We start from the raw sequence: 27,845 nt of genomic DNA, 5'->3' as shown, positions 1-27,845 counted from the left end.
CTTTGAGGCGTGCACTTTCCAAAATGGGGTGACTTATGGCGAGATTTTACTCCGCTGGCACTACAGGGGCTCTGCAAACACACCTGGCGCTCAGAAACTTCTTCAGCAAAATCTGCATTAAAAAAGCTAATTGGCGCTCCTTCCCTTCTGAGCCCTCCTGTGTGCCCATGCAGTGGTTTATGCCCACATATGAGGTACCTTTTTACTCAGGAGAACCTGCGTTACAAATTTTGAGGTACTTTTTTTTTCTTGTTCCTCGTGAAATTGAGAAATTTCAAACTAAACAAACATATTATTAGAAAAGAGTTTTTCATTTTTACTGTCTAATTTTGAATACTTTCCTCTAACACCTGTGGGGTCAAAATGCTCATCCTACCCGAAGATGAATTCTTTGAGGGGTGTACTTTCCAAAATGGGGTGACTTATGTTTTTTTTTCTCTCTGCTGACACTACATGGGCTCTGCAAATGCACCTGGCGCTCGGAAACTTCTTCAGCAAAATCTGCAATGGAAAAGCTAATTGGCGCTCCCTTCCTTCTGAGCCCCGCTGTGTGCCCATACAGTGGTTTACGCCCACATATGGGGTACCGTAGTACTCAAGAGAACCTGCGTTACAAATTTTGGGGTGCTTTTTCTCTCATGTTCCTTTTGAAAATGAGAAACTTTAATCTAAACGTATATATTATTGGAAAATTTAAATTTTTCATTTTTTACGGCCTAATGGTGAATACTTTCCTCCAGCCCCTGTAGGGTTAAAATGCTCATTATACCCCTAGATTAATTCTTTAAGGTGTCTAGTTTCCAAAATGGGGTCACTTATGGGGGTTTCCAGTATACAAACCTCCTAAATCAACTTAAAATAAGAACTGGTCCCTAAAAAAATCAGTTTTGGAAACTTTCACGAAAATGTGGTAATTTGCTGATAAATTTCTAAGCCCCGTAACACCCTAAAAAAGTAAAATATGTTTATGAAATGAAGCCAGAATAAAGGGGACATATCGGTAATGTGACTTAGTAACTAATTTATGTGATACGACTTTCTTTTTTTAGAAGCAGAGAATTTCAAAGTTCATAAAATGCAAATTTTTTCAATTTTTCATGATATTTTGATGTTTTTCACAAAAAACACACAAAGTAGTGACCAAATTTTGCCACTAATATAAAGTGCCATATGTGACGAAAAAACAATCTCAGAATCGCTAGCATACGTTAAAGCATCACTGATCTATAAGCGCATAAAGTGAGACAGGTCAGATTTTGAAAAATGAGCCTGGTCTTTTAGGTGCAAATAGGCTTGGTCTTGAAGGGGTTAAAGAGCTTGTCTGGTTTAAAAAACTAATTGTCAAACCGTTAGGGAATTCTGGTCCTACATCAGATAGTGTAGTCTGGCTAAAATAGGCATCTCTTGGCCTGGAGGACTCACCACCATGTAATACTCCATTTTCCCTGTGGAGGCACTGCAGCGTAACGACATTTGATTTCTTTTAAAAAAGACAGGTCATCGCAAGTATTTTCGCCAAGTGGCAATAAGCAACAAAAAATACAACACATCACAATCATTCTTATAAATATATTTCTAAAAGTCAAAATAGTTCAATACAATAAGCAAGTTTTTTTTTTTTTTCTGGTTTTTGTTTTACATTCCATATCTGAGAATATATTCTAAAAACTCCAGAAGGTATTGCATTTATTCACACATTCATAAATCAGACTAGAATATAAATGTCGTACATCTGCCAATGGAGCAGACTATTACAGGCTTTGGCTCATCATTTCGATAGATCAATATGGTTTTAGGCTATGGCTAAATGACCTACTAAGATACGGTCATGGATGATAAACACCAGAAACATTGGTGGGTCGTCCGGTTGATGAAACAACATTGACTCCCTGAAGCGTTGCTGGCTCAATGGAACAACCCACCAACCTTTTGGGTCATCTCAGTCACAGGAGCAACTTCAAGGCACCAAATTTTCTAATCTAGCCATAGCCTTGTATTGATAGGAGACGTTACAGCTTACTTCAAGTGTGCACTTTAAGGATCTTTCCATGTGTTCAGTATAGGAACCTCCTAGCTTATCTATCAACAATAAGTACAGTAGAAAGACTTCTAAACCTCACGCTATTTGTGCTTTTTGGTTCTATATCGTCTTTTAATGAAGAGATACAATATAAAAAGGAAGCATCGAAAACTGGAAAACTAAGGAATTAGTTCGTCCCGTACTTTGTGCTGTTATGCAACTGCTCTACTTTCACCGCCTGGCATCGAGCATCTGCTTCATGCCAACCACTGTCTTTTCTTTCCTCTTCAGTTCCAGATATAAACAACACTTGGCTGACATTTTTATTGGCCTTGTAGAGCAGGACGGTACCAGGTTTACATCCTTCACTGTAAAACGGCAAATCTTCATAAACCATTGGGACGTAGCTAGCTATTGTCAGTTTATTTTCTATGTCAGTATTTTTTATTTTTTTTTGCACTTTGTAACAGTTGTATCCTTTAAATTTTTTTTTTGCTGTTTCTACCATTCTTCTATATCTCATAATGTATCATGTGCTGGGCTATATATATCTAACTCCATACACAGTAGCTACGGGATGGAAGTGACGGGTTGGCTAGGTTATAACTGCTCCACCTGAGCCAATCGTCACACGCAAGGATGCACCGTGTTGCCTTCAAAGCATTTAAGCATTCACATACACAGCTCTGGAGCAGAGACCGGAGTTATAGCCTGCAGCGTAAATCTTCTTTAAGTGGCTTGCAAGCATGGCTTTAGATGAATTGAGATTTAGCAAGAATGTGAAGTTTAATGCTCTGGAGAAATTCCCTCTTCCTCCATCATTAATGTGTCCAACGCTGGAGCCTTCTGCTTTCAAACACCGGGAGATGCTTTAAATTCAGGGCATGGAGATACACTACCAGCATGATAAATTATTCATCTTCTCAAGCTGCACTAAACCAACAAAGGCACATAAGCCAGGTTTTCTTGGTTCGGTTTGGAGGCGACTCCTTCCTATTTAGTTTCATTGCAGCATCTGGGCATTTCCATACTGTGACGTGCACTGGGATTCGGGAGCCGTGTATGAGAAGTTTCTGAACTCGTCCTGGTTAATCATTGGGAGCAACCTTTCGTCAATGGGGGTTAATACTGCTTCCTCTTTGATGAACTCGGGGTCAAAGTTGCTCACATCCTCTTTGGATTTCTGTGAAGTAGAGACAAAACATGTAAGTAGGTACATATAAACTGGGGGAAATCATATATACTGTATACAGATTCCAAAGCTGACAAAGTATTAAATCAAATAAATGATAATAATAATACATACATAACTAAGCAAACTGTTAAATACTTACAATCCTCGGTCTAAATGGAGGTTCAATCTCTTTCTTGTTCAGATGATCCCAATTAATATTTTTAAAGAATGGATGCCACAGGATGGCTTTCTCTCCACCCAGCGCTAGGCTCCCCAACCTTTTACTGGGCTTCTTCTTCATGAACTGTAAAAAAAAAAAAAAAAAAAAAAAAATGAAATACATAAGCACAGGAAGAGTAAAATTAAACAAAAACTCTTTATGTGCTACATCTGGTACAACATGGATAGATTATTCCAACCAGAATCATCTGGGACCAAGGCCCGTCTGTTTGGACTTAGCGCAGGTATTGGGGTGTCACTCTGGGCAGTTACACATCGTGTTTGGTGACCATATGAAGGCCTGCCACAACTGCAGCAACAAGACTGGATTTTAGGGTATGTTCACCCTAAAAATTCCCACCTGTCTTAGTGTCCCATAGCCTGTCTATGGGGGAGCTAGCGCGCTCCTCCGCTGCCGCCGCTCTCTGCTCAAATAAGTGACATGACACCTCTTTGAGTAGAGAGCCGCGGAATTCCGCCAGATTTACTCAGTGTAAACATACCCTTAGGGTAGCTTTATATGTACCGTATCACAGCGCATTTTCTACTGCGGATTCGCACCAGATTTAACTAAATAAATGAACACAGCATTAAATCCGCACTGTCAAATCTGCTACGAATCTGCAAAAATGCGCTGTGATACGGTACGTGTGAATCTACCCTAAGTGTGAACCGAAAAATTTTAATCATTTATTAGCGCTATGTTACATGAGCGCCTTCCTCAGGCAACAGACACTGTTACACATCTGGTACAACAGACACTGGAATAAATGGCACTGCATTTTGCAGACCATTTAAAAGGGACCCAGTTACATTGAAATTGATTTCTCATCGTTATGCATTATGTTATAGAGCAGGAGAGACCAAGCAAATTAATAGATATAATTTAGTAGGAAAAGATTCAATATAACTTTTATTTTCAGTATTGTATTCAGTATAATTATTTCTCATGCTGGGCTTAGGAGTCCAGTGGGTGGTCATTGTATTCACTGATTGACAGCCATCTCTGTAGGCAAGATGAGAAGTCCAGTACTGCCAGGGGTGAAATTCAGTGATGGCCTGTGATACCTCTATATAACAGTGGTAGTGTCACCAAATAATTGCTGCATGCCCAGCCTTGACCACTTTGCACTCCACATCTGTGTCTAGCTGTCATTTGCAGGTCATGGGGTCAACAGAAAACAGAAAATGTGAAAAGTGGTGGTGGAGGTGAAGAAGATGCCAGATAGTATGATTTCTGGCTACTCCATGGAATATGCTGCCCCTCATGGACTCTGCAATCTGCTGCCTGAGGCAAGATACTAATCTCGCCTCATGACAGCTACAGCCCTGGCAGGGATATCCAGAGCCTGCTGCTGGAATATCCAAGTATAAGCACCTGTTTCTCTTAAAGAGTCTTCAGGATACTGTGGAAACCTCTCTAGAACTGTTCAAACTATTATATCATAGCTTTTTTGTAAATTTACTGTAGACTTGGAAAAGACTTTTGTGCAATTTCCTAAATGTCTTACAAGTTTGACAGTTTAAAGGGCTTATCCACCTAAACCTAGCTGGTCTCCCATCTTTCTAGCTGCTGCCATTCCTGAGTTACATGTTTTTCTAAAAGCCGATCTACATTCAAGATAGGAAACTACATTTCCCATCTCCTTGATTAGTCCCATTTGCGTTTACGCTCCCTTAGCTTTCATTACTGACCACTGCTGTCATTACTATTGCACAGTAAACCCAGGATTGTTTTTATCACTGATTTTGCATCACATCACCCCAGTATGCACTTGCCAATGATGTAGCAGAGCTGAGGCGCGCATGGTGTAGCTATGCACTGCATAGCGGGAATCTTTTTACCGAGGGGTGTAGTGTAGGTTTAGATCTCCGCTTGCTGATTGAATGAAAACATTCTAGTTCCATCCAGACTCTAAGAAAATCCAAAGCACTTACAATATGCAGAGCTGTGACACAAAGACAGGTACATATGCCTGTATGCACTGACGGCAAGCAGAGACAGAACTATAACTTTTCATATTACAAAAACCTAGGCTCAGGGACACATGTAAATCTATGGAAGCAGCACAGGTGCATGAAGATGATGTCTCCTGGGGGCCAGGTTACCAAGTCATTAGAAAGCTAACCCAGCCCCCAGAGAGAAGATCACATGTCCTGTGTCTACATAGGGAGGGGGAAGAGGGAGCAGTGCATTGTGAGAGAGGACACAGAGAAGATGATTTTAGAAACTCAGAGCGGGTAAGTATGAGATAAAAAAAAAACAGGGAAAGGGTGCAAGATAGGTATACATGTATATTAGACATAGGGTGGTATTGGGAAAAGGGATTGTTTAGAATATTATTTTGTTACCCATATAAGCTTCAATTCATGTGACAAGCAGGGTACAATGCATGACAGCCAACATGTAGAAGGAAGAGGAGAAAGATGCTGACACAAACATGACAGAAAATATTTTTCTCTTCGTTCTATAAAAATTGCTCTCCTCCCAGCCATCATTTTCAGCTCAGTTTTCAGTCCTTTTTGTCAGTGTCAGCCTCTCCAGGCAGCGATCCAGGCTCTTACTGTAATGCCTGCTGTGCCAGGCACGTTGATATTTTCAGCAGCTGCATGTCTTACTGTAGATGACCTTCTGGAAAGAACGTCAGCCGTCAGGAGATCGCCTCCATCAATAACATCTTAACAAACTTGTCACTTTAATATGGAAGCTGCCATCAACTCTGGGCAACAATGTTGTGTTTTTATGTTAAAAAACATTCCAAGTTTTTTTCTCAATCATTGATGAAGAAGAGAGGTCTAGCTGACACATTGTACGGTTCAGGCGGCAATAGATAATGTCAAGTGTCACACATACTGCAAATTTTCTTTACAGACAAGCTCTTGACTTGAATAAGGAAAACCCAAAATAGTGGCATTCAGGAATCTCCCTGGCGGAATTGTTTTTTTGTCAGGTTTTAGGTCCTATTTAAAAGGATCCATGTACCATACCGTAGTCTGTGACTATGCCGATTCCAACTGGGAGAACAATCAATAAGGGTAACTCACCCTATACACCCTAAACTGCCTCTGTCAATCCCTACACATATCCCCCTTCTGTTTCAGATAGTAATACAGCAGATTGAGTGGTCTTCAACAACTGCAGGCAAAACCACGAAACTACACTAATGTCTCAACTAGAGAAGAGTGTAAGTCAAGTCCGATTGTTCGGCATTCGAATAACGGTGGCTGAAGCAGTTTGATGCAGTCATGTTTTCCCAGATTCCCAAGGGCTGCATCCAACTTCTCAGGCACCGGTATTAAAATCCCGAACAATGGAACTAGAGCATGCTCAAGTTGCACCCATCTCTAGTCTCAACTGCAAAGGATTAGAAAATAATGTATTAACTACTGTCACTTATTAGAAAAAAAAACTACTTTCAACATGGCATAAATTTTGATTGATCAGGGAGTCAGTGCCCACCAAAATCCCCATCAAATCTCTAGATATAGCTAAGGGACACATGCAGCAGAGCACTTTATTCCTGGGCTTGGCACTCAATCCACTCAAGTAAGTGGCAAACTATTCAAATCCTTTTACATGTCTGCACTATACATCAAAAGGTTTTCTTTGTAAATGACGGTAGCGCTTTAAATCTATTTTAAAGAATTTTTTTTAAATAGAGTCCTTGAGCACAAATGCAAATAGCTAAAATGTAGCAGCCAATAGAAAGTCGCAGGTCCTTGACTCAGTGCCCGACAACAACCATGCAGTCACATGTCCCCTATTGGCCAATAGAAGAAGGCAAGTCCTTATTAGTTTGCCTCAATTACATAAATAGAGATCTCCACAAGATATTGTCATGGTAACCAAGCAATTTTCTTTACAATTACAAGGTCGCTGTGGATGTCACTGTTAAGGGGCCGCTATCAAAATAGTTCTTAAAGGACCAATGCTGCATTCATTCTTAAAATGAATTCACTCTTAAAAGGCTGGTACCAATTTTACCCTTTAAGGGTGCATTCACTTACCCTTTAAGGGTACAGGATCTGCAGCAGATCGGCAGCTGATTTGATGGCGCAGATTTGAACTTGCAGATTCAAAAGCAAATCTGCAGCTTTAAATCAGCAGCATCAAATCTTCTGCAGATCCTGTATGCGTGAACGTACCCTAAAGGACCCATGACGAAAATAAAGGGTCGTTAAAGGGTTAAAGTTTTTCTTAAAGGGGGCTCTCTGGAAGTCACTGTTTAAGGGGCACTCTTTTCAAGTAGAAAACTTTAAAAGCAGTGAATTGGAACTGGGCCAGTCTACTGTTAAGCATCACCCCCCCCCCCATCTGTGCATCTATCCCGTAAAGAATCCCGTAAAACGGAAAGAACATCTTTACATTGTCCTTGGGGAAATCCCTCTCCTTTCTGGTTCCTCTGGAGAGGGCCACCCTGTGCAGGACCTTGCCACCCTAACGTAATTGATTTGGAATCTCTCTCCAAGGTCCAATATCAATTACATCGGCTACCTCTATATTATTTACACCCCAGGGCTAGAAAATGTCACGTGTACTCAGTGGCTGCATTATATGCCCACAAATACAGTAAAGGGGTGACCTTACAATTCTTCATGCCCAAGAGTGTACGTACTATCATGGCAGCTTGTGAGGTTGCTATAAGGAGAGGGGAGCACCAGTACTGGCTAGTCCCATCTCTTTTGCTATTGGACAGCAAGAACCAGGACTGTATAAAGTTGGAGTCCTGACTACCGAATGACAGCGGAAGGGGGATAGGCCCAAGGGTTATGGTGTTGCCACCCTAACTACATCCAGGGTGGCAACATGCGGCACCATTTTCATCCTCACTCCTTTATGTAAGCCAAACTACGCCTTTCTTTTTCCTTGAAACAAACCAAGATTGAAGACGCCTTTATAACTTCATAATCAAGTATTCTTTATGCATAAAGCTTTAAGCTTTGCCGATTATTCAGGACCAAAAGAAATAATTTTTTATTACTCTGTCTGCCCTGTTAGTTCATCTCATTCATGACTACCTGATGCCAGTCAAGTTTGCATTGGCACAGCTCCAGCAGGAGAAATTCCACCCCGGAGCGCTGAATACTGGTTCTGTTACAGCTTTAGCAGGTGGGGAAAGTAAGCAACACATTTACAGACAGTTCCAGAGGTTAAATAAATTGGATATTTACGGCTTTAGTTAATAAATTCACAAGATTGGGGGGAGAAATGAGGAGAGAATTCTCTGGACGTGCTTAGGCTGAGAACAATAATAGGCCGGACCTGAGCACTATGGATACTATATCTAGGTATAAACTAGCCTACAAATATAATGCAAAGCCTCCTTAGAAAGAAACGTCACACCTTCTACAGGAAGTAACGGAGACTGAGCAACTCAACAGAATTTACACACTTAGAACAGAGGGAGTGGTGAGAAGACACATTGAATTTCCGCATCTAGTGTAAAAAAAGATGTAGCTATGAATGGCAAGAAATCCCCAGACACAAAAATTTCTACTACTTCCTATCTTCTAATTTCTTCCTACCACCTAAATATCTAGTTCTCAGGAGGCCGGAAATGCACCCCCCACCATGCTATATTTTTATACTTAACCCTATTTACACTACACAATTGCCACTCCTGCAGCAGAAGATTATCATTATATGCTTTATAACATTACATATGCCTCTGTATATGGCAGACATGACTAGACTCTATAGGGGTAATACAATAATTGGAGGCTGGATTTGCTCTAAATATGCATCAAACTACCTACGATTGTGCGTCATTCTAGGATTATTGTTGTCATTTATAAAGACTATAACGCTCGTATATCAAAGCAGACAACCTGTAAATAAGCATTGTTTAATTGACAATTAGTCGTCATAGGTCCGAAACTGGGTGCTATACCCTTCCCTACGGAGTCTTGGAAAACATGGATACAGCCATACGCAATTAAGACATTAAAGACATTTTAAAATGCTCATACAGATTAGTGAAAGGTTTTGCCAGGACTAGTCAGCTGACTATTTAGTATGACAGATGGTGTTGGGAAAAGAAGGATCGAGCACTTTGGATTTTAACTGTATGGAAGGATAAGGATGATAGATTTCGGCCAAAAAAACTCACACCATCAATAGCGATCAATTGAAAGTTAATATCTTTCTTTAGTAAAACTTGCCTTTCGCATGCAAAAACATTTCGTAAGCATCTTTTTCTATGCCTGTATGAATAAAGTGACAGCTGGGAAGTATCTGTCCCCTTATTAATGGGGTGTGATCCAGGACATTGTCCAATCAATACTTACCATGTCAGATTACACAATGACACACCCTATTGACAAGTTGATTAGATCCACACCCAGTTGTCAATTTGCTCATATGTTTATGGGAGGTATAACAGAGGAACAATAGCCCTTCCTTTTAGGTCATATATTTTCAGTAATTTATTAGATAGGTTACAAAAAATTTGTCTGAACCCATGAACTCCAACAATAAGTCACAAAAGAAACAATATTCTGCCTTTTCAGAGTATCACCTTTATGTGGATTTTCTTTAGGGCTATTTAATTAATCTGCTGTGGATTTTATGGTGCTGATTGTAGCTATTTATTTATATTGGTTAAATCAGCTACAAATTAGAGTGACTCTGTACCCACAATCTGCCCCCCAAAAACGGTTGTCAGATAGCTGCTTTTAAACCTTTCCTGGGGTCCGTTTGGCAGATAATGAAGCTATTGTCCTAAAAAACAACTTTTAACTTGCAGCCCTGAGTCAAATTGGCGTGGCTTAGACTATCTGTGCCCTAGGTCTGCAACTCCCCTCCGTCCCTCCTATCCACCCTCCTAATCATTAGGAATGCCCCGAGCAGAATTTCTCCTATTCATCACTTGTCTGAACACTGCACATGGGCCTTAACAATCCAGCATATATGCAGTGTTCAGACAGGTGATGAATAGGAGAAATCCTCCCCAGGGGCATTCCTAATGATGAAAAGGGCGGGGAGGAGGAACAGAGAGGCAGGGCAGGCCTAGGTTACAGACACTCTAGGCCACGCCAGTTTATCAAAGCTCTGCAAGTTGAAAAGTTGTTTTTTAGGACAATAACTTCATCATCTGCAGAACGGACCCCAGGACAGAACTTGGATTAAAAACAGCTATCTGACGGTATGAGTGGTTTGGGGGGGGGGGGGGGCAGATTGTGGATACAGAGTTGCTCTAGGTACAGTGAATATTCCATAAGGCAGATCTATCATCGGGCTCTCAACTTCATTCTCCTGTAAGTGCGATTGCTGTGGTGATAAGGCTAACACTCAGGCAGTGCTTTCTTACTTCTCTCTGCAGGCAAAGAGGCGAGCAATACACAGAACACTTTCCCGCTTAAGAGTACAGGGAGTCTGAAGGTAACATAACGTCTTGTGTCTCACCATTAATGTCCTTCAGGCCTTAAATAGGGAAAGAATTTTGCTGAATGCATAGAAAACCCAAATTGGTATATGATGGAGAAAGAGCACATTCTTGGCATACCAACATCTCAAGAACATATGAGTAATAGAGGACATTAGTAAGAGACTTACAGCCTGCAGAATCCCCACAGCATCTTGGGAGAGCCACGCTGGATAGATGACTTCATCATTCAAAATAGCTTCAAAGAGATCATCTTCGTTCTCTGCCTCAAAGGGGGCATGACCACACAGCATCTCATACAGGAGGACTCCCATAGCCCACCAGTCCACCAAGGGCCCGTACTGCATCTCTTGTAATATCTTTGAATAAAACAGAATGAAAAGGTATAGCTATAGTTGGCTATAGACAAACACACTATTATATTACTTCTCATAGTGCTTCAAAGTCAAAAGTCTGAAAAGCCTAAAGGAAGCAACGGCTGAGGTTTCTGCATATATATAAGACAGAAATGACTATACTGGACATGGTTTGACCACATGGTTTGACACCCAGTGATGACATAAAGGGGATCGATCCTGTGTCATCCTGGTTGAATAGAATATGGTCTGACATGCGCATTGCTGTTCCATTCAACTCCATGGACCTAGATGTTGGACCTTCATTAATCGGACACTCCTTATCTATTTTGTTATGTGAGAAGTGTGAATTATGGGAAAATTACTTTAGGGGAGCTGTCCTATAGCTGTAGGGAAGACCTTCGAAATTACTTCCACTGGTGAACCCATGATGCCTCAAGTACATCACTGTTTGAAAGGGTCCATTTTAGATTGTATTACATTCAAGGACGATAGTTCCTTCAGCCAAAAGCTATTCCTCCTTACAAGGCAAGCATGGCCTAATATATATGTGGGTTGGCTGAGTAGAGGGCAATAAACCATTGCCAAATTCTTACGAAATCCTAAATGCTAGAGATGAGCACTAGAGAGGTTTTTCCGGACTCCCTAAGGCTGCATTGACCTTCTGCAGCCACCAGTATTTATATGCCGAACGACTGTACTCAGGCAAGCACGAGTTGGGCTCATCTCTACTAAATGTCCTATCTGCCAGTTGGGACACTCTAAACACTATAGTCTAATGCAGAGATGGAGAACCTCTGTCCTTCAATCTGCTGCAAAAATTTACCATCATGCCTGGACTGTCAAAGCCAAAGCTATGGTGGTCTAGGTGTGATGGGAATAGTAGTTTTGCTACAGCTAAAAGGGCCAGAGGTTCCCCATCCCTGGTCTTGCATGTATGGACACCCTTAGTCTACTACAGATTTTTCATACCTCTGGTGCAATGTAGTCAGGAGTTCCACAGAACGTTGACGTTGTGCATCCTTCACGAATCCCCTCTTTGCACATCCCAAAATCCGCCAACTTGCAATGGCCTTCGTGATCGAGCAGAACGTTGTCCAACTTCAGATCCCTGTAATAAATTACAGCAATTAAAGTAAAGTAATTATAAACCACGGTCTACTAAAGTTCATTGAAGTGTTCTGGAAGAAGCCAAGTAAAGACACAAAAATGTTAAAAGTTTTTTTGTATTCAATCCAGAAGCCACAAATGTTCCCATTATAATAAAGACTACACTTCGTGACTAAAATGGGATGCGTGCGTCCATAAATCTTTTGTGGTTACCAAACTCTGGGCAGCAATGACACAAAAAATTCTGTGTACTGCAACGTTATCAAAACACATTACCTCAACCTGTGACTCTACGTGCCGAAACTACAACTATCGTCATGAACTGATCCATCTGTACAACTATGTAAAAGTTTACATATAAAAGTTTGGAAAATTTTGGTGTCAACTACAGAAGAGATATAAAATCTGGGAAACTGGTACGTCATAATGGGTTAACCACCCTTTATTTTTTGGGACAGCTGAGGAGGCTTGTAGAGAGCTCATCTCCGTGTATAATGCATCCTAGTCAGCCTGAGGTATTCTGGTCTGTGGTTGCTGGTATATTGGGCATATCTCCCAGACGTAAATCCAGTGCTAAAGGCTCGAGACACTTGGTTGCATTGCGGCTCTGACCTTGGCCCAAGCACAAAGGATCCTTTTTCCCTCCTTAAGCGGCATTCCAGGAAAATCTCTTTCACACCTCACCAGTTTCCCATCCATCATTTTTTCCTTAGCAACACTACTTCATTTTTTGTAAAGCCGGGTGTTTCATGAAATTGCTGCCTCATGCAATGAGATGTATTTTCACACCAGCAAATAAAAAAAGTGCCACTTAGTCACATAGTACCTCAGCTCTCCCATGACTGCTAGTCATCATGGGATATGTAGTTCAATAAAGGCTACAATTTCCATCATTGTACTGGGCCTTTGTTCAGAGGAGGCCCAAAGGATACGTGAACACTAGTATTATATCTAAGGTTCCTTTTCCTCTACCCATATTAATGAATGTTTATGAAATCACTACACTTTTTAACTTTTTCGGTGTACTCTAATCTAACCCATACATCAGTACATCTGTCATTTTTACTAGAAGTGCTGCTCATGGAAAGTACCTGGGGGGGGGGGGGGGGGGGGGGGGGGGGCTGTGTTTGTTGATATGGTCTCCTCCATTCAGACTTTCATACAGATGTAATAAATACCTATATCTGTATGTAGAGATCACATTCCACAGTCCCACAGTATATTGTATGAACTTGCACATGTCAATAACCATTATACACCTCTCAAGCATAGTCCCATACATCAGCAATCCTTGTATCCTTATACAAAAGCACGTATAAGGATATTAGAACACATCCACCTTTATTTTCCACTATATACAGGTACGGATCCTGTAGATTACTCCATTTTGACTGGAAAACCAACATGTCATGTTGGCACCAGGTCATAAACTTCCTTTTTCTGGTATAGTGCAACCAGAAGTGTTGGTTGCACATATCAAATGACATAAGTGCGATGACAATATACCAATTTTTACTGCTAGACTGCTCAACCTGCCACTTTCTGGCACTCACTATACAATTAAACTCCGGGACGCAGTTCTTATAGTGTTAAGCCCCCGACAATGTACGCCAGCATTTTGGTTGCTGTAGTTGACGTCAGCACTGGCAGAGGAGGCTTAGCTTGAGAAAACATCCATGTCTACAGCCAACAGATGCCATTATACCAGTACAGAAACGAAGAAAAACATTCCACAGGTAAGAGTGTGAACGGGAAATGGGTCACGATGGTAGGACCTGTAGGTATGGCTGCCAGCTTTTAATATTTTCCTTTATCTCTTGCCAGGAGGAATGAGCTAATCCAATATAGTACAGAGCACTGCTTTCTGAAGGTCCTTATACACTACACTAGTGTTCTGCAACCTGTGGCTCTCACGTTTTTGCAAAACTACAACGCCCATCATGCCTTGAGAGTCTTTGTCCAGCATATACAAGATGCAGAGAAAAACATTTAGAGCAGTGTCCACCAATCTGTGGCTGGATGTCAGCCTGGGCCCATGGGCGGACATTGCTGGCAGCACCCAGCGGCTGAGCGGGCTTCCCGTGGGCTGCAAATGGCCTCTAAGCTGTCTGGGATCCGGTCCTTGCAAAGCTTTGATTGACAGGGTAAAGAGCAATTGGCTCCTCACTCTGCCAATCACTCTTGTAAAGCCGCACCAGCCAGCACCAGGGCTAAGTGTCCTCCCCAGTCCCTGTGCACACTATGATGTTATTGTCGCTGGTCAGGACACGTCTCCTCCGACGGTCACCATGTTGTTATACCAGGCAGCTTGGTATGAGCCTGCGCTGTGACATAGGGAGCAGGCCCTGCAGCACCAACCCATTCCCAGTAATTTGTACTTATCCAGTACTCCTTCATATGCCAGAACAAACTCGTTATCCTGGTTACAATTCACCTTTAACCAAGAAGCGGTCCAGGATCAGGGGGGGAGGGGGGTAAAACTTGCAAGGGGATGCATGGTTTTTGAGGGGGGGGGGGATAATTACCAAAGTAGATGACTACATAGGTGTGGGAAGTAGTAACTACCAAACTACCAGGGGAGATTCCTGTATGTTTTCCTTCCAGCCTTAGGGCAATACCTAACTTCTCCAGCCGCCAGGAGTCAAATGCCGAGCGTTTGGATTCTGAAAACATTGCCAAACCCAAACAGTTCGGCAAGTCTTCTGAACACTAGCAGTAAACTAACCCTATTTGCATGCAAAAAATAATGCAGTCCCTACAACGTTGCCACCTATTTTCACTTAAAAGTGCTGATCATGGAAATTGTACCCGCGGGGGAAGATAAACTGTGTTTGTTGATATGGGTTCTCTATTCAGACTTCTGTAGAGATGTAACACATACCTACATCTGTATGTACAGATCCCATTCCACAATCCCACAGTATATCTTAATAACTAGAGATGAGCAAACCTTGAGAATGCTCGAGTCCATCCGAACCAGAGCGTTCGGCATTTGATTAGCGGTGGCTGCTGAAGTTGGATAAAGCCCTAAGGTTGTCTGGAAAACATTTATACAGCCAATGACTATATGCATGTTTTCCACATAGCCTTAGGGCTTTAACCAACTTCAGCAGCCACCGCTAATCAAATGCCGAAAGTTCGGGTTCGGATAGACTCTAGCATGCTCCAGGTTTGCTCATCTCTATTAATAACCAACAATAACCGCTCGGCAGGCATTATCCCTTACATTGGCAATATAAGCACGTATAAGGATATTAGAACACAACACATCCACCTTTATTTCTCCTATATACTGTATATTTACTGTGTATTAGACACAGATCCTACTTGGAGCCTGGGAACCATCATATAGATTTCCCAACCCATAGCTTTCTAGCTGTTGCTAAACTACACCTCCATAATGGTCAGACAGCCTTAGTCTGCCAGTGCATGATGGGAGATGTAGCTTTTCAATAGCTAGGGAGCCAGAGGTTGGGGAACATTAAACATAGGGGAACTATTAGCGCTTCCTACAAGTGTGACTGCCTTGGATTATGGACTAGAACAGCAGAAGGCAAATCAGATTCATCACTGCCCGGCAGGTGGTGCCAGTAAAATATAGTCGCCAAGGACAAGAGGGTCTGTGTTCTTATAATTTTCTCCTTATCTAGGCTATGGGAGTCCATACGCCAGCGCCTGCAGTCTGTTAGGACTATGTGAATGGAGCGAGGCAAGGAATGTAAGATATGCAGTGGGCTCAACAAATCAAATGATCACAGATGGAGCCAGAAGAGAAGGGTTTTAAGAGTATTACTCAGTTATGTAACAATGATAAAAATAGCGTGCCAACATTTACAGATCAAGTCTTACAGAAATCTTAAGCAGCTGAAAACCTGGATGCCAGTAATTCATTAACCATAGTCAACGTGTTATCCCAGTTTAGAGGCAAATAAACAATATATCCTGAAATTTGTAGGATCAGAAATAGAGAAATACAAATCAAGTCAGACTCCTCCCTGGTGTAAAGAATGCAAAGCACCAGGGCAGCTCACACACTGAACTAGCAGGAGATGCAGTTTGTTGGCTGACCACATCTTTTCTGCAAGCAGCAAAAACATTAGTAGTCACCTGTGCCACTATCATCAAGTTAATAGGTTGCATGAACGTTCCAGCAATTTTTCATGAGTCCCGGCCGCACAACTGACTGAGGCTTGAAAAGGTTGTGCAAGGGAGTGCCGAACTTGCTGCCAGTGCTACTTCGCCCGTGTATAAGGGCCCTTTATCATGATTCCCCAACCATTCCTGAACACTTTTTGCAGTGTGGCTGGGCGTTATCCTGCTGAAGGCGGCCATTGTTCAGTCTGAACATTGTTTAGGTAGGTTGTAGATGTTACAGTAACATTACAGGACCTAAGATTTCCTGCAGAATATTGTCTGAAGCATCATACTACCTCCATCGGCTCGTCTTCCTCCTATAGTCCATCTAAGCACAGAATCACATTAAAATCTGAGGGCCCTCCGGACGATTATCGTTTGCATAATTGTTAACGTTTAACGATCTCAAACGACCGCTATTGTGAAAGACCTGAAAACGTTCACTCATTTCCATGGAACGATAATCGTTACTTATGATCGTAATTGCGATAATTTTTTATTCACTATTTATTCGCTATTGCGTTTGTATCTATTGCGAACGACCGATGTCTTATTCAATGCGAACGATTTGCGAACGTTTTGCGAACGAGCAACGATAAAAACAGGTCCAGGTCTTATAAAGCGATCAACAATTTCTTGTTCGGTCGTTAATCGTTAACTACATTTCAACCGATTATCGTTTAGATTCGTTAGATGATTTAACGATAATCTGAATGATAATCGTCCGGTGGAATAGGGCCCTCACTCTTCATTGGTATACATTAAAGAAGTCTAGCCTAGGTTTTTTTTGTATTTTTTTAATGGCAGGGCACAGGGAAAAACAAAAAATGGCACTAATTTACCTCTCCCCTCTACCTGTTCGCGATCCGCCATCTGACCGGCCCTGGGACCCCCGCTGGGCTCCGGGATCTCCTTTGCTGCACACATCACGACCCAGCCGATTGACAGCCCACTCAGCCAGTCAGTGACTAGAGTGGGACGCAGCTCCAGTCACTGAGTGAGCTGTCAGGCATCCCCACGCGGGGGAAAACGCCTTCTGGTGGGGGTCCAGAGGTCAGTCAGGCCGCGCATTGCAGGTACGGGGAGAGGTAACTGGCCGGACTAAAATCAAAACATTAGTTACAATCCTACAACGCCACAAAAACAGGTTTTCGGTGCTGTGGATCTAATAAATGTCCATAAGATCCTGTAGTGTATGAAGTGTCACTTCAAGCAAGAAGGTAGATTCATATAGAGAACAGTTTAATCAGTGTCTAGCAGACACACAAAGCGTTTCGGGTACAGGAGACCCCTTTCTCAAGTCTACAGTCTTCTTCCTATAGTCTTCTTCCTATAGTCCATCCTAGTGCCATCTCTGCCCAGGTAAATGATGCACATGCACCTGCCTATCCACATAATGTAAAAGAAAACAATTCACCAAACCCATCTAATTGCTTCAGTTGTGATGCTACTCATGTGACCCATGGGGGTCAGCATGGGTCCTATGACCACTCTCCAGTTATACAGTCGTAGTTGTCCTTCCTTGGACCACTTTGGTAGGTACTAATAATTACATACCGGGAACACTGCACAAGATCTGCCATTCTGGAGATGCTCTAACCCAGTCATCTAGCCATTACAAAGTCCCTTGTCAAAGTCCCTTAGACGTGTCCATTTATCCTGTTTCCAAAACATCTACTTCAAGAATGGGCTGGTTGCTTGCTGCCTAATATATCCCGTCCCTTGACAGAACCTATTGTTACCAGATAACCAATGTTATTCAGTTCACCAGTCACTGGGTTAATGTTATGGATAAAAATGTATGACATAGGTGTATTATTGTGCAGTTTATATTTGCACAGTGCTTATGTCACTAGACTCGCACAACTGGCGGTGAAGGCAATCTAATGTTAATACATTAAAAGTAAGTAAGTAATCGTAACCTCCTCAATTGTGTTGACACTGCAAAGGAAACACAAAGCTCAATGCTGTAATGGAGATCCCCAAACAGAACCATACACCTCCGCTAGAAACAAACACTCCATTGTTATCCTTTTATTCCCACCACAGTATATTCACAGTAAGAGGAAACCCCATGCAGAGCTGGGCAGCATTCCTACAAGGTCACTAACATGGTACCCATTAGGTTATATTAGCTGGTGGTAGAGCTTTTAACTAGGGCATTCCTTTTAAAGTGCTATTCCAACTGAAGGCATGGATTCGGAATGGATTTCTTTGGTGCACATTGGGGTCAGGAGCTAATGGCCCATCTTTGACCTCCATATGGCCTAAGAGCAAATATGCATAGGGATTGTCCTTACGTGTAATAATTTATTTCCCCTGTGGGGGCACTATAGGGAAGCTAAGCACCTTCTGCAGTGATAGCCTAGGTTTCCTAGAGCAGGACACCTTGTAAACAGCATACTGCCTGACCCCTTTTAAAGAGGTTATCCAGCACTACAAAAACATGGCCACTTTCGCCCAACTGTTGTCTCCAGTTTGGGTGGGGTTTTTAAACTCCGTTCCATTGAAGTAAATGGAGCTTAGTTGCTAACTGCACCTGAACTGGAGACAACAGTAGGGGGAAAAGTGGCCATGTTTTTGTAGCGCTGGATAACCCCTTTAATTAATTTATCTACGCTGAAATAATCAAGCCTATCAGACCTTACTTTTAGCCATTGTTAGAACAACTAGAGGAGGCATGTCAAACTCTGACCCGCAGTGCCAAAATTTTTGGCCCGCCAAGAGAATCAATTGGTTTCCCTAATCTGGCCCACATGACACAAGGGATTATAATATGAACGGTCCAGTCGGCAGCCCGGACAGCCCATATGATAATCTTCTAGACAGGAGGCAGTTTTGAGCCTGTGGCCTAGAAGTGAATGAATTGCGTCCCAGCACATCCTGCAGCCACAGGAGCAGCACTGGGAGAGCCAGGATAGGTAGGTTCAGCCCACCCTTCAGGCTGAGGGAGGGGGGGGGTGTTTGTGGGGCACTATTGCAGGAATTAACTGTGTGTGTGTGTGGGGGCACTTTTGGGGGAATTAACATTATAGCGCACTATAGTGGGAATTTGTAGGAAAAAGCAGTGCCTAAGGTGAACTATAGATATGGCATGTGGGGGCATGTTCTGTTAATAGCCCAGGGCCCATGGTACAGGTAATCTGTATGGCACTGGCGTCCATGTCACTGCCGTAGGTACCGCCTATGATGCTGAAAGCTTTCTGCCATAGAGGAGACAGTATATTGGGCCACTGCCTAGCCATCCCCTTAGGATGGCAGTACGTGTGTCATGGGTGGTAAATCTAGTAGTGACGTGGACACTTCCTTCTCTAAGCTTTCCTATCCTATACTCGCCCTGTACATCCTATCCTAAACTTGTCACGTCATAGCCATTTATGATATAATTCACATAAGTGCACAGCGGCAGGAGACGCACACCGCTTTGACTGCTCTGACAGTGCCAGGAATGCCGCCTGTATGATTCAATGGACATCAAGTCCAACTTTATCAAACTGTTTCATTTTGGCCCACTGTGTATTTGAGATTGACCCCCCTGGACTAGAGGAAAAAAAATATGGCTGCCACAGTAACTTTTTCGGGCACATCACCCACATACCCTGTAGCAGGACTGGACTATGATGAATGTTGTAGAGCACCATGTTGTAGCCTATGACTACACAGACAACCACCATGTTTACAGATGCTCACACTGTTTTTTTGCCCTAGTTTCCCAGATGCACAGAATGGAGAAATCTTTAGCAATAAGTAGCTACATCCTGTTTTCACCAAACCGCACAATAAACTTCTGTTAAACATTAGGATTTAACCCTCTCTGCAGTGATGTGACAGTTATGGGTGCCAGACCCGCTTATATGACATGGCAAAGTTTAGGTAAACACATAGCAGTCTCAAGTAGCAAAAGCCAGGCTGCCATCAGATTGCCAGTGTAACGTAATCCACGTCTGCAGAAAACATCTCAGTTACTAACTATGCTATTAAGTCTTCCCAAACATGCAAAGGGATTTCTGGATAAATGTCATCTACGTATGGGCTCTGGGAGCCAAGATCACATGCACTCACATTCTTAACAGTGTGAACTGGACTGAGATTCATTTACAACAAGCATGCCCCCTCTGTTGTGGCCTCTGTAGTAATCTGCGCAGACTAAGCTAGTTTGGCAGGGTTAAGGGGTCTATCCAGCATATAAGTCTTATAGGTCCCCAATATTAGACCAATCAGGAGAATGAGCTGAGAGAAGTCCACGTGCAGCGTGTTCTGTCTTGGCTCTGTTATATGTGACCTGGACGGCCCCATTAAAGTGAGATTGTGGGGCTCTTTAGGTTGGACAGACAGAACTGGGAGAGAAATGCTCTTCAGCATGGACTTCTCCCGGCTCATTTTCCTAGTTGGTCGCGATCTGAACGCTCAAACCCCGACTGATCAAAATTTTTGACATGTCTATGTTACATCCTAACAAACAGCACACCAATACCATTGTTCACACTATGCAGGTGCATGCTGATGGGGCTAATAGACAAAAAAAAGAAAAAAGTCAACACACCCAGCAAACTGCAAATTCTGGGCCTTACCGTATATACTCCCCTGCGTCATGTACACAATAAAAAGAAGTGCTTTAGATTTTTTTTTAAAACATAAATAAGGTTCTTAGCAAACCATTTGATCAAACAGAGTGTACCATCTGACCACATTAAGGTGAAACCTCAGAGAGATGGTCCTACACTAACAATGGTCTCTACTAAAAAGCCTACAAAACTGGACATGGAGGATCCAAGTTGTCTCTATTTAAGGCACTTACAGTAGATGGGTGGAGTGCAAACCAAAATGAGGTAGCCGCACCACCCAAACAGAACAAAAAAAAAATAATTTACAGGTACACTTTAAATCAGGGGTCTCAAACTCGCGGCCCGCGGGCCAACTGCGGCCCTCGGGACACTAGTTTGCGGCCCCCACCTCAATGTTAGCTTCCCTGTAAGTGCGGCCCTTATCAGCAGCTCAGCCGCGATTGGCTGAGCTTAACTTTATGCTCAGCCAATCGCGGCTGAGCAGCTGATGACGCGGCAGAGGGGGGCCGGCATCAGGGACGGCTGCAGCTGTTCGGCCGGCCTCCCGAAGACGACGGAGAGGTGGGCAGTGGCGGTGGAAGGGGAGTTGTGCGGTGCAGGGGCCAACAGCCGCCTGGCAGAGCCGCCGCCCCCTAGCGTCCCTGCCACACATGCAGCTTCCCGGTCTCTGGAGGAGGAGGCCGCAGGGACTCAAGGTGATCGCATCGCTGCAAGTCCTGGGGCTGTTCAGCAGGATCGGGGGATGCAGTGCAGATCCCCGATCCTGCTTTACAGCCCCAGGACTTGCAGCGATGCGATCACCTCACCCTGCAGTCCCCGCGGCCTCCTCCTCCAGAGATTGAGGAGCTGCATGTGCGGCTGAGAGGAGCACGCCAGTGTCGGGGGTGAGAGGAGGAGGAGAGGTGTGTCCAACTCCCCCCAGTCCCCTCTTAGCTCCCCCCAGGTCCCCCCAGTCCCCTCTCAGAGACTCCCAGTCCCCTTTGTCACCCCCCTGCTTCCCCCAGTCTCCTGTGTCACCCCCAGCTCCCCTCTGTCACCCCTGCTCCCCCCAGTCTCCTGTGTCACCCCCAGCTCCCCTCTGTCACCCCTGCTCCCCCCAGTCTCCTGTGTCACCCCCAGCTCCCCTCTGTCACCCCTGCTCCCCCCAGTCCCCTGTGTCTCCCCCAGTCCCCTCTCAGGGACCCCCAGTCCCCTTTGTCACCCCCAGTCCCCAGTGTCACCCCCCTGCTCCCCCTAGTCCCCTGTGTCACCCCCCAGCTCCCCTCTGTCACCCCTGCTCCCCCCAGTCCCCTGTGTCACCCCCAGTCCCCTCTCAGGGACCCCCAGTCCCCTTTGTCACCCCCAGTCCCCTGTGTCACCCCCCTGCTCCCCCCAGTCCCCTGTGTCACCCCCCTGCTCCCCCCCGTCCCCTGTGTCACCCCCCAGCTCCCCTCTGTCACCCCTGCTCCCCCCAGTCCCCTGTGTCACCCCCAGTCCCCTCTCAGGGACCCCCAGTCCCCTTTGTCACCCCCAGTCCCCTGTGTCACCCCCCTGCCCCCTGTGTCACCCCCCTGCTCCCCCCAGTCCCCTGTGTCACCCCCCAGCTCCCCTCTGTCACCCCTGCTCCCCCCCAGTCCCCTGTGTCACCCCCAGTCCCCTCTCAGGAACCCTTAGTCCCCTTTGTCACCCCCAGTCCCCTGTGTCACCCCCAGTCCCCTTTCAGGGACCCCCAGTCCCCTTTGTCACCCCCAGTCCCCTGTGTCACCCCCCTGCTCCCCCCAGTCCCCTGTGTCACCCCCCAGTCCCCTTCTTGTGGAAAACCTGATGCGGCCCAGCCTCACCCAGACTCTACCTCCAGCGGCCCCCGGGTAAATTGAGTTTGAGACCCATGCTTTAAATGCAACAAAGCTGCAATACCAGCCCCAACCTTTGAGGAAAGATGTCACAGTTTTTGGAAAAACAGCAGGAGGTCCTCTTTCTAATCTTATACAACTTTAACTATCCTGAATTTTTATCCTGTAAGTAGAGGTAATTGGCAGACTCGAGACTCCAGACAAGAGGTGCCGACTCAGCTTTCTTCTAATAAAGACGATTATGGTTGTGCATCCATTCATGTCATCTAGCATCTGAGGTGCAGTGCGTCTTTCTAAGAACTCTGTCATGATATCCTGATTAAGCTCACAGGATTTAATGTGATAGCCTCTGACGTCTGCATGCTTCAGGCAAGACTTGTTCGGCTGACACTGTGTGCCGTTCTTAAAGGAAATGTTACAGTAAGACTAGTTCAAACACAGTCCAAATATTCACAGGAATCATGACAATCCCATCCAAGTAGACAAAAAAATACTTGTACAGTAACAAGTCATACAGAACATTGTCAGGACTATAAAGTATTCCCTAACCGTGACATCTGAAGCTGTGGAACCGTGACCCGACATGCTGGGAACTGTAGTTTTGCAACAGCAGCAAGATTGCAGTTTGGGGGAAGACTGCTATAACCCACAACTAAAGGCCCAATTACACGAAAGCGATTATCGGACGTATTTGGCCAGTTATTGCCCATTACAGACGATAATTGCTTTGTGTAATGCACAATGACGGCTGATCATTGTCTTTTAACATGTTGAAAGACTAACGACTAGGATAGCAAAGATCTGCTGCCGTTCCTCCGTGCAGCTCCCTCACATTTACCCGTTTGCTTTCAGCGCTATTTATAGAGCCGGCAGCGAGCAGGGAATGAGGAGCAAGAGAGGGCCAATCTGAAACCAGATCCCCCCCTCTTTTCCCTCACTATATACAAGCCCCCTTCTTTGTGATCTGGGACTGTTATCAGGTATATATAATGTACTCTCTCAGGGTATGTGCACAGATGGAACCTCGTTGTGGAATTCCCAGCTCGCGCCCGCTCACGGACTGCAGCGCGTAGGCGTGTCTCCGCCCGTGTCATAGACTCTATTATATGCACGGGCGGATTCCTTTCTCCGTCCAAAGAATGAATGGATTACGCGACAGACTTTCCGTCTAAATTACTCAGTGTACACATACACTGAGGATGGGTTCACACGGAGAAATCCGCACAGAGAAGTTCCTGCGGATTCTGTACTTCGCGGCCGCTCACATCTCCGCCTGTGCCATAGACTCCATTCTATGCAGACACTGATTCCGCCGTCTGCCGAAAGAATTGACATGTCAATTCTTTCAGCGGATGGCGAAATTCGCCTGACCATAGATGTGAGTCTATGGGACAGGTGGAAATGCGCGCAGGCGTGAGCAACAGGATCCGCTGGAACTTCACCGCACGGTTTCCTCAGTGTAAACCCACCCTAAGAGAGTACATTATACATACCTGATAACAGTACCAAATCACAAAGAAGGGGGCTTCTCCGCGCAGATTCCTCAGTGTGAACCCACCCTAAATCAATGCAAATAAGTAAATTGTACTTTTACAGTTAAAACTGAACAAATTCACGTATGCTGTAGCATTTGATTAGCGGTGGCTGTATCCATGTTTTCCAGGACTTCCTAGGGCTGTATCCAACTTCAGCAGTCCCCGCTAATCAGATGTCACCCGCTCAGCATCGGATCAACCAGAACGTTTAAAGTTTACGCAAATATAGTTACAATGCAACATATCACACAGAAAATCTACACTACATAAAAATATTGAGTAAGGGTGCGTTCACACCTACAGGATCTGCAGCTGATTTTCTGCAGCAGATTTCAGTTAAATAACTGAACACAGCATCAAATCTGATGCTGTGTTCAGTTATTTAACTGAAATCTGCTGCAGAAAATCAGCTGCAGATCCTGTAGGTGTGAACGCACCATAACTAAGTAAATTCTTTACATATCTTATACTGATTGAGTCATATTTTACTATGTTATTTTTTTCCACTGCTTGTTCCATATCAGACTCTGTATACGGATTATGCGCTGTGCTCCTACTATGTAATAGTCATCTAAGCTCTCTCAATGCCCTGCTCTCTGGTAATACCTTACTGTGTGAACTGATATACGGACTATATAAGAACTAATTGCCTTGTACTATAACGTCAGGGTAAACTTTTGAAACGTTAACTCCAGTCTGATCCCTTCCATTGTTCAGCAAATACTAGGACGAAGCCAGACACGCACGGCTAAACAGTATTCTATGATGGTTGCTATTGCAATGGATTTAGCTAAAGCAGTGGTCTCCAAGCCATGGCTCTGCAACTCCCAGCTACCTAACAGGGCATACTGGGTGTAATAACTTTACAACAGCTGGAGAGTCACAGGTTTGAGGCCTTCGATAATTCCATCATATTAGCAACATTCATAGCATACTATTAGCCATGTGTGTGCATTATTAAGGCATGCATCTGCTATTCTCCAGTCTGCAAAATCCCATGTGTGGTATTAGAAGAGGTCACCTTGGCCATTCCGATATCCCAACTGCTTGATTGGTGCATCTGGAAATCCAGATTAATTTCTCTCCGTTAACCATGGCTATTAAACAGATGGTGCAATATGTACTGGAGAGCTCAGTATAATTCACAGGTGTGATGTAATGTTATCCGTGATTCATTTCCTTTTGTACGCTTCTTCTAGTGCAGGCTCCCCTCCCCCACTATCCCAGATACAGACCGTCAGAGGTACGTCTGAGCAGGATTGTGGCAGCTCTAGGTTTGAAGTAAGGGAATACTATTGTAGGATGAGGTGTCGGAACCTGTGAGATGTGACACACATGGAGACAGGGCATACATCCCACCCTGGGCAGTGCAGCTGTTCACCATGTAGGTCATGACAATAGTACACAGTGTGTGCAATGCTTGCAATCGGCTGTATGCATCTGTTTTGTCGATTCACCCTTTCTCCAACTTCCGTGCCCTTTCTGAAGATCAAAAAAATCCTATTATCCACTATGGGTTTTGGTAAAATCCTCCAACTCCAGCAAGAATATTTTTTTATTTCAAATAAACAGGTGTCAGAAAGTTATATAAATTTGTAAAGGAATTCTATTTAAAAAATCTCCACTCTTCCAGTATTTATCAGTTGCTGTATGTCCTGCAGGAAGTGGTGTATTCTTTCCAGTCTGACACAGTGCTCTCCTGCCACCTCTGTCCATGTCAGGAACTGTCCAGAGCAGAAGTTTTCTATGGGGATTTGTTACTGCTCTGGACAGTTCCTAACATGGACAGAGGTGGCAGCAGAGAGCACTGTATCAGACTGGAAAAAATACACCACTTCCTGTAGGACATACAGCAGCTGATAAGTACTGGAAGACAGGGATTTTTTTTTTTAAATAGAATTTGCAAGTCTGTTTAGCTTTCGGACACCAGTTGATTTGAAAGAAAAAATAAATAGCTGGAGTTCCCCTTTAATAATATGATAATCACAGGTCCTCAGCAATCAGTTGTCATCCTAAAAGGAGCCTCATGTTGGATTTACTAAAACTGCAGTATTATATCACCTAAAGAATGTTCGGTGTGGTGTGGGAGGTGAACATTTCATACTGTGCTAGGGGACCATATTGTAAGTTTTCCTCTGCCAAGCAGTGATCAGTTATCAGTAAAGGCACATTGCCATATTCATTAAATAGTTCTTGTCTGAAAACTGCTGACATATCAATATAACATTATGATCATGGGGCTTTCGGTACTGCTCCCAAAACTTATCACTAAAACAAAGGGAAAGAAGCACTGAGCTGAGCTATAAGACACTTTGGCTATGGAAAAATGCTGTTTAGCTCTCCTCAGGGGCGGGCCTAGCTAGACAGAGTTAACTCTGCCTGGAAGGGGCAGGGTTGGCATCCACATAAAGGCTAAAAACTGATACACAGCCCTGCTGGGCTTTCCCTGAGAAGATGGAAGTGTCAGATAGTGCTGAAGGGACACAGGGGTCTGCCAAACACTTAATATCAGCAAAGAAGCAATTAATATTTCTGACATAATTCTTCTTTAAAGAATCTAAAAAGTTTGCCAATCTGGCCCTTGTTTCTAGAAAAAAAACTTGCATATAAATTATGTCTTTTTATTTTCCTATGATGATCCAATAATCCAGAATATCTGGTAATCCAGCACCTACTCTAGTCCTAATGAATAACCTTTACTGCACAAATCTGATTAACTGAATAGAGCTTTATTAGAAGTAATCCTGCATGAGCTATGAGACTGTACACGTATTCTGTAAAATGAGATGTACTAATAAATTCTCTTTCTATGAATATTACCCTCGGGAAAAGGCAGTAACTCTAATAGAGCGTAATAGAGTTTACACGTGACAGATGAATTCCAACTGTTGTCGTTGCTAAGGTATCAGGTAAATTTATAGGTGTACACCTGCAGAGCAACATGATTCAGCATACTTAAAAAGAATGTCTTCAGTTTATGTGAACCCATTCCAGGCCATACAACACCATAGAAGGGTGCCCTATCTTCAGCCACCATGAGCAGTATGACCTGTGAAAAATTACTTCTATCCACATCTACAGGCAAAAAAGAGAGGTATTATTGGTAAGCACCCATGATGCAAAAAAAAAAAAAAAAAAAAAAACAATTGACTGCAAAAAACAAATGGCTCAGATCCAACCTGCTGTGTTAGTCTGTTTCTACACTGCTTTACCTATCTTCTGTAAAAAAAAAATAGATTTGTAATTTACTTTTATTTACAAATCTTAAATCTTCCAGTACTTTTCAGTTGCTGTACGTCCTGCAGGAAGTGGTGTATTATTTTCAGTCTGACACTGTACTCTCTGCTGGCACCTCTGTTTGAGACAAGTCCAGAGCAGTAGAGGTTTTCCGGTGCTCTGGAAAGTTCCTGTCTCGGACAGAGGTGGCAGCAGAGAGCACTGTGTCAGATTGAAAAGAACACACCACTTTCTGTAGGACATACAGCAGCTGATAAGTACTGGAAGGATGAAGATTT

At 43.7% G+C, this 27,845-nt stretch overlaps 1 protein-coding gene across 1 annotated transcript in view; it reads right to left on the bottom strand.

Moving 5' to 3' along the window:
* Window positions 1-1,555: 1,555 nt before the first annotated feature.
* LOC138777650 (protein kinase C eta type-like) overlaps window positions 1,556-27,845 on the bottom strand; it is a 53,550-nt gene continuing 27,260 nt past the window's right edge. The window contains exons 9-12 of the mRNA XM_069956315.1: window positions 12,127-12,265; window positions 10,969-11,157; window positions 3,355-3,498; window positions 1,556-3,203 (exon numbers count right to left, since the gene is read on the bottom strand). Coding sequence (XP_069812416.1) covers window positions 3,024-3,203; window positions 3,355-3,498; window positions 10,969-11,157; window positions 12,127-12,265 — 652 coding nt within the window. The 3' untranslated portion in view covers window positions 1,556-3,023. The remainder of the gene's footprint in view (window positions 3,204-3,354; window positions 3,499-10,968; window positions 11,158-12,126; window positions 12,266-27,845) is intronic.

The sequence above is a fragment of the Dendropsophus ebraccatus genome, unplaced genomic scaffold (genome assembly GCF_027789765.1).
Source record: "Dendropsophus ebraccatus isolate aDenEbr1 unplaced genomic scaffold, aDenEbr1.pat pat_scaffold_586_ctg1, whole genome shotgun sequence".
NCBI classification, from domain to species: Eukaryota; Metazoa; Chordata; class Amphibia; order Anura; family Hylidae; genus Dendropsophus; species Dendropsophus ebraccatus.
This window is presented reverse-complemented; position numbering and strand designations above follow the sequence as displayed.